Below are 10321 nucleotides of genomic sequence, written 5' to 3'. Positions count from 1 at the left end.
TAAACACAGAAGTCTGGCTTCTATGCTCGCTTCTCCAGGCAGCTCCCTCAGAACCTCCCCACACAGCACGAAGGCCGGACAAGGAGGGACAGTTGCCGATGCATGGATGTGTTTATGGGCTTCAGAGACAGCATCCCATGTTGAATTAGGCATGCATGGCTGCACCCTTCCTCCTCTGGGTGCATGCCAAGGCACGGCCCTTAAAAATCCTCAGCACCAAGCCCATGATGCTCTTAATCCGGCCCTGGTCCTCCTCCACCGCCGCTTCCACCTACACCGCCCATAGGTGTGCGCAGCCTATTGCATTAGGGTGTGCACCCCAAAGTTTAAATACACATGCATGTGTTTGCCTACATGTACATGGCCCCGATACATTACTCTCCCTGCTGGCAAAGTGAAATAGAGCAGAGCAGGTCCGAGGGAGATCTTTCCCATCTCCTCACTGGCAAACAGAGCGATAATGCTAATGTGCCCTAGGTGATTAGGGTGTGCCCAGGTACACCCGGCACACTCTGTGCGCACGCCTATGACACCGCCACATCCACCACCACCTCAACCTCCCTCCTACTCCATATGGGCCTCGTCCTTCAGAGATGAAGAACATTGTTTTATTTTTCGTTTTAAGTTATTTCCCTATCCACATTTGTTTGCAGAGCACTTGCCATGCTCTTAAATACGTTTTGCTGCCATTTTCTAGCCCTTTCCTTTGGTGTTTTAGAGCCATTTTAGTGCCTTAAAGTTCGGGTCCCCATTGACTTCAATGGGGTTCGGTGTCCGGGAAAAGTTCGGCAAAAGTCCGGGACACGGACCCGGACTTTTTTTTAAAGTTCGGCCGAACCCGCCGAACGCGGACATCCAGGTGTCCGCTCAACTCTAATTATATACTCACACTGTGGAAATACTAATATGTAATGTTCCACCATGGAATATATGTTTACTTAATAATGTGCTTCTCTCCCCAAAGTGATACCCTCCAAACTGTGTCTATTGTGCTGCGAAGAGAAGGGCGGCCTCCCCCCTTCAGCTGTGACTCCCTCAATTGCACCCGGCAGGCCAAGCACCATCTGGGGCTTCTAGTTTTGGGAACAACCCTTTCCATCATAGGGTTTCTCACAGTGACAGATGATCTGTCACTAATGTATCCACTCGTGTCGGCAGCGTCAGCCTACAGAGCGTTCCACTGACCGGAGCGAGTGATTGACTGCACGCGCATGCGCAGTTGCGCTCGTGTGGAGGTGCCCTGGGGACGCCACACATCGCAATGCGCGGTACCGTAAAGTAACATGGAAATCCAGCAGCTATATTGCTAATGTTTGTCATAAGCTGATAATATTGTTTGATTGTTTTTTCCAATTTCAATTTTTGTTATTTGCACAATAAATGATTTTGTTTTATAAAAAGTTACCTGCCTACACAATCTCATCTCTTTGGTTTAAGGAACCAACACAACTCTGCTCTAGTTTATATATTAGGTATGATGGCAACCACTAATACTTTAAGTAGCTCCAAAGACAACCCCCAGTGTCGGCCAGTATTGGCACCAAAAATTAGCCCACATGGGTTTACCTGACAGCTAAGAATGTTGTATTCTGTGGCTGAAGGTACATTAGGCATTCACAGGATACAGAAGTAAGTGTCTGCCAGTATAGGCCCCAAAAATTAGCCCACATGGGTTTAACTGACAGCTAAGAACATTGTATTCTGTGGCTTAAGGTTCATTAGGCATTCACAGGATACCGAAGTAAGTGTTGGCCTGTATAGGCCCCAAAAATTAGCCCACATGGGTTTAACTGACAGCTAAGAACGTAGTATTCTGTGGTTTAAGGTTCATTAGGCATTCACAGGATACAGAAGTAAGTGTCGGGCAGTATAGGCCCCAAAAATTAGCCAACATGGGTTTAACTGACATCTAAGAACGTAGTATTCTGTAGCTTAAGGTTCATTAGGCAGTCACAGGATACAGAAGTAAGTGTCGGGCAGTATAGGCCCCAAAAATTAGCCCACATGGGTTTAACTGACAGCTAAGAAAGTTGTATTCTGTGGCTGGAGGTACATTAGGCATTCACAGAAAAAATAATTGTCGGCCCTGAAAGGCCCCAAAAATTTGCCATTCAATGGACATGAAATGCCTTTTATGCCGCTGTATGTAGCGAAGCCAAGGACCAGGAATTGATGTGGATGGATGGCGGTCTGTCGGATATTTGTGGCCTGGCATGAGGAATTTCAATGAAACATGGTCTACTGGTCACATGTGTTGAATTTCTCAGAGATCCTTGCCTCATTCATTTTTATAAATGTGAGGTTGTCTACACTGTCATGAGCTAGGTGAGTGCACTTATCGGTCACGATCCCCCCTGCTGGATCTGGAGTACAGCTGTCGATGGGTCGGCTAAAAGAAGGATCTCATATCTGAAGTCAGCAAGACATCTTCAAACTGCCCTCTTCTTGCAGGCGCTGTTGGATTGCTACCCGCAACTGTCTCTCTGTGAGTGGAAATTCCTCTGCCAGTGCACGCAAAAGCAGAATGCAGCATTTCCCAGAGCAAGGCCTGGAAGCGCTGCATTCTGACCGCCCTCTGTGATTGTGGTAACATTTCTGCCATTTTTTGTTTGTACCGGGGGTCCAAGTACGTTGCCACCCAGTATGGTCCTTGGCCTTTATGCTTTTTATACAGGCGTCCCCCTTAAAATACTGGAGCATGAAGGCCCCCATTCGCACTAAACTGGAAGTGGTGTAGTGGCCTGCTTCCAGCTCATCATCAAGGATAATGTCGTCCTCCTCCCCCCATCCACGGATAAAACCAGGGATCCCAGAAAGGTTTAAAGCATGCTCTTCTCGCTCCTCCTCATCCCCCCCAGCACCATCCTCCTCTGACTCCTCTTCAGACTCCTGCTGTTGACTTGTTTCAGATGGAGTAGCACCCACTGGGAATTCATCCAACATTGTGACTTCCTCATCTTCCTGCTCCTCGACAGCTTGATCAATGACACGACGCAATGCACGCTCCAGAAAGAAGGCGTAAGGTACAATGTCACTGATGGCGCCCTGGCCGTGACCGACCAGTTTGGTGATCTCATCGAATGGCCGCAGAAGTCTGCATGCGTCCCTCATGAGCAGCCACTGGCGAGGTGAAAAAAAACCCAAGCTCCCCATAACCTGTCCTGCCGCAGAGTTCGTACAGGTAGTCATTAACTGCACATTTCTGCTGGAGCAGCCTATCAAGCATATGCAACTTTGAGTCCAATTGCGTCGGACAGTAACAAATAAGACGCCAGAGGGGCAGGTTGTGTCGCCGCTGAATGTCAGCAAGGCAAACCATGGCTGTGTAAGATCTTCTGAAATAGCCCCAGATTTTCCTGGCCTGTCACAAGACATCCTGGACCCCAGGGTATTTGGCAAAGAATCGCTGCACCACCAAGTTCAGGATGTGTGCCATGCATGGCACGTGTGTTATTTTGCCCTGTTTCAGCGTGCTCAGCAGATTGGCAACGTTGTCGCATACCAGTTTACCAACTGTCAAATTCAGCGTTGTCAGCCACTGATCTGCCTGTGAACGCAAAGCTGAAAGGAGTGCAGACCCAGTGTGGCTCTTGGCTTCCAGGCACAACAGACTCAGCACAGCATGGCAACGTCTCACCTGGCATGTGGAATAGGTTCTGGTGATTTTGGGCGGTGCAGCGGAAGAGACGGTAGCAGCGGAAAAGGAGGAGTCACCAAGGAGGAGAGGGAGGATGGAGTAGGAGGAGGAGAAGAAGAAGGGGCAGGCCTGCATGCAATCCACGGCGGTACAACCAAATCTACACGGGTGCCACAGGTTACATGCTTGATGGCCGTCAGAAGGTTCACCCAGTGGGGAGTAAAAGTGATATACCTTCCCTGCCCGTGTTTGCTAGACCATGTGTCTGTGGTCAGATGTATCTTGGCACCAACACTGTGGGCCAGAGATATATTCACTTGCCGCTGAACATGGCCATACAGCTCTGGAATGCCCTTCATGCGAGAAATATTTCCTGCCTGAGACCTTCCATTGTGGTATTCCAATGTCCACAAATTTACGAAAGGACTCCGAGTCCACCAGTTGATATGGCAGTAGTTGGCGGGCTATCAGTTCCGACAAGCCAGCAGTCAAATGTTGGGTAAGAGGGTTATCCGGTGTCATCATTTTTTTTACGCTCCAACATTTGGGCCACAGAAGCCTGCCGTTTTACAGAACAATGTGACGACGGCATCATGGAAGGTGGAGTGGAGGACAAATGTGAGGAGAGAGGATAAGGAGAAGAGGCTGGACGGTGAGAGCCTGGAGTGTGGCTTTGTGGGTTCTGATGTTGTTGCTCCCACTGGGCTCGGTGATGGGAGTCCAGGTGCCTTCTTAAGGCGGTCGTCCCTAGGTGAGTGCTGGGCTTACCGCGACTTATGCGTTGACTGCAAAGGCTGCAGATGGCAACACTGTTGTCAGCAACAGACACATTAAAAAAAAGCCCACACTGCGGAGCCATGTGCCGGCATCCTGGGAGCGCCAGATGTGACTGTACATGGTTGATGGCTCACTCCTGATACATTTGCAGTCTGCTTTCTACCTCTTGTGCAATGCAAGTTCTGCCTGCCTCTCCTCCCTATCTGCCGGTCCGTCTCTCCGTCTGAACTCCCCTCCTCTTCCTCTCTTGTGGGCACCCACGTGACGTCCATAGACATGTCATCATCCACGTCACCTTCCCCACCACTAACAATCGAGATCTCGGAGTAGGCAATAACAGCGGGGACCAACCTCCTTGGGCTGATCTGGGTACTGTCGTCAGACTGCTGAGTGGTGGCTGTTGCTACATCCTCTTCCTGATCCGATGCCAACAATGGCTGCGCATCGCAAATGTCTTGTGATGGATCGGAAAATAATAACAGAGACTCAAGCGGAGGGTATGTGGTGGTGGTGGTGTTTGTGGTGGTGTCTTTGGGGGTGCACACAGCAGAGAGTGAAGAGGGTGCAGATAAAGAGGATGAGGAGGGTGCAGAAGAGGAAGTCAGAGTGAGCCACTCAACAAAGTCTGGTACGTCCTTTGACGTAATCGAACGCGCCTTCTGAAACGTCACACTTTGGCTCCAGCCTACTGCTCCTGCCCTACCCCTACCACCCCTGCATAAGTGTCTGCCTCTTCCTTTGCCTGTCATGTTTTTAAATTACCCTGTGACAAAAGTCTCTAGAGAATCACAGTATATCTGGAAAAAGGTATATAACACTCCGCTTCAATCTGTGGTATTGGGAGGGGGGGGCACAGGTTTATCACACCAGTTCTACAAATAATTGGCCAGTAACTGTTGTCACTGTGTGTAGCAAAGTTAACACAGCAAAAGAGGCCACATTTTTGCAGGACTAAAATACAATCTTAGAAAAGTATACTGTTAAATAACACCCCACTTCAATATGTGATATTGGGGGGCCACAGTTTTATCACACCAGTTCTACAAATAATTGGCCAGTAACTGTTGTCACTGTGTGTAGCACAGTTAACACAGCAAAAGAGGCCAAATTTTTGCAGGACTAAAATACATTCTTAGAAAAGTATACTGTTAAATAACACCCCACTTCAATATGTGGTATCGGGGGACACTGGTTTATCACACCAGTTGTTCAAAAAATTGGCCAGTGAGTTTGGCACAGGTGTGTATCAGAATTAACACAGCAAAAGAGGCAATATTGTTGCAGGACACAAATACACTTATGAAAGTATACTCAGATAACACCCCACTTCAATATGTGGTATGGGGGGCACTGGTTTATCACACCAGTTGTTCAAAAAATTGGCAATTGAGTTTGGCACTGTGTGTATCAGACTTAACACAGCAAAGGAGGCAATATTGTTGCAGGACACAAATACACTTATGAAAGTCTACTCAGATATAACCCCGCTTCAATCTGTGGTATTGGGGGGCCACAGGTTTATTACACCAGTTCTACAAATAATTGGCCAGTAACTGTTGTCACTGTGTGTAGCACAGTTAACACAGCAAAAGAGGCCAAATTTTTGCAGGACTAAAATACATTCTTAGAAAAGTATACTGTTAAATAACACCCCACTTCAATATGTGGTATCGGGGGACACTGGTTTATCACACCAGTTGTTCAAAAAATTGGCCAGTGAGTTTGGCACAGGTGTGTATCAGAATTAACACAGCAAAAGAGGCAATATTGTTGCAGGACACAAATACACTTATGAAAGTATACTCAGATAACACCCCACTTCAATATGTGGTATGGGGGGGGCACTGGTTTATCACACCAGTTGTTCAAAAAATTGGCAATTGAGTTTGGCACTGTGTGTATCAGACTTAACACAGCAAAGGAGGCAATATTGTTGCAGGACACAAACACACTTGTAAAAATATACTCAGATAACACCCCACTCACTTCAATATGTGGTATTGGGGGGGGGGCACTGGTCTATCACATCAGTTGTTCAAAAAACTGGCCAGGGATTTTGGCACTGTGTGTATCAGAGTTAAAGCAGCAAAAGAGGCAATATTGTTGCAGGACACAAATACAGATATAACCCCGCTTCAATCTGTGGTATTGGGGGGCCACAGGTTTATTACACCAGTTCTACAAATAATTGGCCAGTAACTGTTGTCACTGTGTGTAGCAGAGTTAACACAGCAGAAGAGGCCACATTTTTGCAGGACTAAAATACACTCTTAGAAAAGTATACTGTTAAATAACACCCCACTTCAATATGTGGTATTGGGGGGCCACTGGTCTATCACACCAGTTGTTCAAGAAATTGGCCAGTGAGTTTGGCACTGTGTGTAGCAGAGTTAACACAGCATAATAAGCAATATTGTTGCAGGACACCAATACACTTGTAAAAGTATACTCAGATAACACCCCACTTCAATATGTGGTATTGGGGGGGGGGGGGGCACTGGTCTATCACACCAGTTATAATACATTAAAAGTGCTTTTGTCACTGTTTGTAGTATTGCTGCAGCAACGCTCAGTCACCACACCAGTCACAATGCTGCACAGTGCACAATACTTATCCACTATAATATGCTTTCTACAAAGTATATTATACCCCCCCCCCCATATAGTGCACTGCACACCAATACTAAAAAAATTGCAGCCCTTTAAATTACTTTTGTGGACATTAACAGAGCGATTTGTGTCACTCCTGCCGATCTCTAACTGCCCCTAAAGCACAGACTGGATACCTGTCCCTAAACTCAAAAGAGACTGTAGTAGACCTATAACGAAATACCAGCCCTGAAAAGGACTTTTGTGGATCTTAACAGAGCTATTTGTGCCTGGCAATCTCTCCCTCATGAACACAGCAGACCTTTCCCTACGCTGACAAAAAGCAGAATGTGAAATGGCTGACAACTCAGGTCTATTTATGAGGTAGGGGGCATGTCCATGTCCTGGAATGTTTCAATTGGCTGTCGCGTTCCACCTGATGGCTGTGTCATGGGTCAAAGTTCTCCCCAATGTAAACTAATATGGCTGCCACAAACAATGCCATGTGTTCGCAAAATTGCGAAAAAATAGCGAACAAGCAAAATTCGCAAGGCCATCTCTATTGGAGATTTCAATGTGCCTTGGAAAGGAAGAAATCTCCAACTCAGTGTCGGGGTTAAGGAAAACCATCAGGTGCGCAGATGTACACAACCCTTATCATGATGGCCTGGCAAGAGCTCAGTGCATTTGTTACAGGTGCTGCCATATGGAAACAGAGCCCTGTCAGCAGAGCTGGATATTCCTGTCAGAGCCTGTATACCTTGCCCAAGGATGGAGAAAGCTATGCGGGTCTGGGAGACCAAGAGAGGGTCTGGGAGGCCAAGAAAGCTGAGTCGCCTGGTGGGTCCTGAAAGGATGAAGGAATTCTGGAAGTAACTGGTGGAGTCAGCAAACCCAAGGGGGCTGAAGAACCCTAGTTGTGGCTAGGAATGGGCCTGTGCAGAGAGGTACTGCAAACTAAGTGAGCCCTAATAGCCAAATAGCTTAGCATTTCCATTATTTGTATTTTTCTGGAAAAAACCTCTTGGTGGGCTATCTTTTTTATGTTGGAGCTTTGCTTTATTTTAGCTTTTTCAACAAAAGTGGGCAACCAGGCCCTTAACTAAAGAATGGATGGAAGTGAACTCGCTTGAAAAACGCACCTACCACTAGAGCTAATGATCCCCCAGATCACAAAGGAGAAAAAATTTTATTAGGTCCTACTGTATAAAGAAAATTTCCTTTAAAATGAAGTCAACTTATCACTTAACATGTGAACTTCCTGAGAACTTACTCTCATCAACTTTAACATAATATAAAAAAATGGTTTTAGAATACAGCAAGCAAAATGTATTTTATTAAAGTAGCCAGATACATCTACATTAAATATATTTAAAGTGATACTGATACTAAAAATGAATTACATTACAAGCAGCATATAAAAGAACATGTTTAAAATTTCTCTTTTGGGAAAGTGGTGAGTGAAATCTTCCCTCTCTTGAAGAGTGATGGGTGGCTCTGGTATCTGGCACATTGGGATGTTTTTGATACTTTATTCCCCTCTGGTCACTGTGGTTCATCTTCATTAGGTGACTACATTGTTCTGTAGTGATGTAATGGCTGGTGGGAGGAACCACTACTTGCAGGGGGCAAGGTTTCCAACAAACCTAAAGTGCCCGATACCTGGTGTCCAGAGCAAAAACTAAACTCACTATCCACTGTACATGTAAGTATTCAATGTTTACAATTAACAGTGTATATTCTCAATACACTAGCAAAATACTAAAGTAAATAATAATAAAGATAATGCTATAGCTACTAGTAACCTAGTGTTGCTCCATACATATTAGTGGATAACTGTTTTTGTATTCAGGTCAGGTCTTAACAGAATTATGTAACATTTTGGGAAAAATATACAGCCAAGAAGTCCAATACTTGATGCCATTATAGCAAAAATCTCCACAGCCACCATGTATTTCCCTCTGGTACTCAGATAGGCCGGGATCATGGTAATCCAGACACTGCAGAACACCAGCATGCTGAAGGTGATGTACTTGGCCTCATTAAAACTGTCCGGTAATGTCCTGGCTAAAAAAGCTATAATGAAACTCACAGCTGCCAGAAGCCCCATATATCCCAGGACAGAGTAGAAGCCGATAATTGAACCCTCATTACACTGAATGATGATCTTCCCCTGATAAGAGTGAGTGTCCCGATCCTGGAAGGGGGGAGAAGTAGATAACCAAGTGACACAGATTATTACTTGGGCCAGCGAGAAGACACAAATGATAAAATTGGGCAGTTTGGTTCCCATCCATTTCCTCCAGTGACTCCCAGGTTTGGTGGCTTTAAAAGCAATACATACCATGATACTTTTGGCAAGTAGAGAAGAGACAGCAACCGAGAAGATAATACCAAAAGAGGTTACACGCAGCATGCAGGTCACATCTACTGGATGGCCGAGGAACAAGAAGACACAGAGGAAACTCAGCATGATGAAGACCAAGAGAAGATAGCTCAGGTTCCGGTTACTAGCTTTAACAATGGGGGTGTCCTGATAATGTATAAATATCCCCAATATTAAACCAGTCAGAAGACAGCAGAGGATGGAGACAGATGAAAATACTGAAACAATGGTATCATCAGTATAGGAAAGAAATTCCACCAATTTTGGAATGCATTGATTCTTCTCCTCATTTGGCCATTCTTCATCAGGACATTTCATACAGTTTTCACTGTCTGCAGGAAGAACAATACAAACACAATGAGCTTCTGGGTCAAAGCTTCTGAGGCAACACATTGTCTTGTGTTTTCTCACAGCTAGTAAATGTATTTCCATTAGATTTGGGATCAAATTCACATTCACAAACAATAGATTTCCCAGTACACTTACCAACCTGCCTGCAAAACAACTACATTGTCCCTGTCTAACAACTTACATTAAAAACAGAGGGTTTGGTTTGCACATATACAGCATGTGTAAGCTGTTGTGCCCACATCAAGGCTTCTATGTATACTGCGTCCCTAACTCTATAGTTTGAGAGTCTCTCAAGTTGGAGCACATTTATAGCAGTGGGTAGATAAAGGGCAGGTGTGCTTGGAGGGAGCCCACGCCTCATTAAAGGCACAGGGACACACGTGATGCCCAGCAAGAGCACAATGGCAGCTGAAGGCATCCACTTCATCCCAGCACCACATTTAACCAATTGCAAAACAAAGTGGCAACCACTCCAACCTATAACTAGCCTTTGCAGTAAGGTACACATAGAAGGGTAATGCACATCACAAACAAACAAAAGATTTCCAAACCCATATTTAAACTCACCTTTGACCTGAACT

At 45.6% G+C, this 10321-nt stretch overlaps 1 protein-coding gene across 1 annotated transcript; it reads right to left on the bottom strand.

Moving 5' to 3' along the window:
• Positions 1–8828: 8828 nt before the first annotated feature.
• On the bottom strand, positions 8829–9742 carry LOC309567118 (vomeronasal type-2 receptor 26-like; the record flags this gene model as incomplete). Its single annotated transcript, XM_082272449.1, has 1 exon — positions 8829–9742. The coding sequence occupies exon 1, from the start codon at positions 9705–9707 to the stop codon at positions 8829–8831; it is 879 nt and encodes a 292-aa protein (XP_082128575.1). The 5' UTR covers positions 9708–9742.
• Between the last annotated feature and the right edge of the window lie 579 nt (positions 9743–10321).

The sequence above is a fragment of the Pelophylax lessonae genome (assembly GCF_965119305.1).
Source record: "Pelophylax lessonae genome assembly, chromosome: 1".
NCBI classification, from domain to species: Eukaryota; Metazoa; Chordata; class Amphibia; order Anura; family Ranidae; genus Pelophylax; species Pelophylax lessonae.
This window is presented reverse-complemented; position numbering and strand designations above follow the sequence as displayed.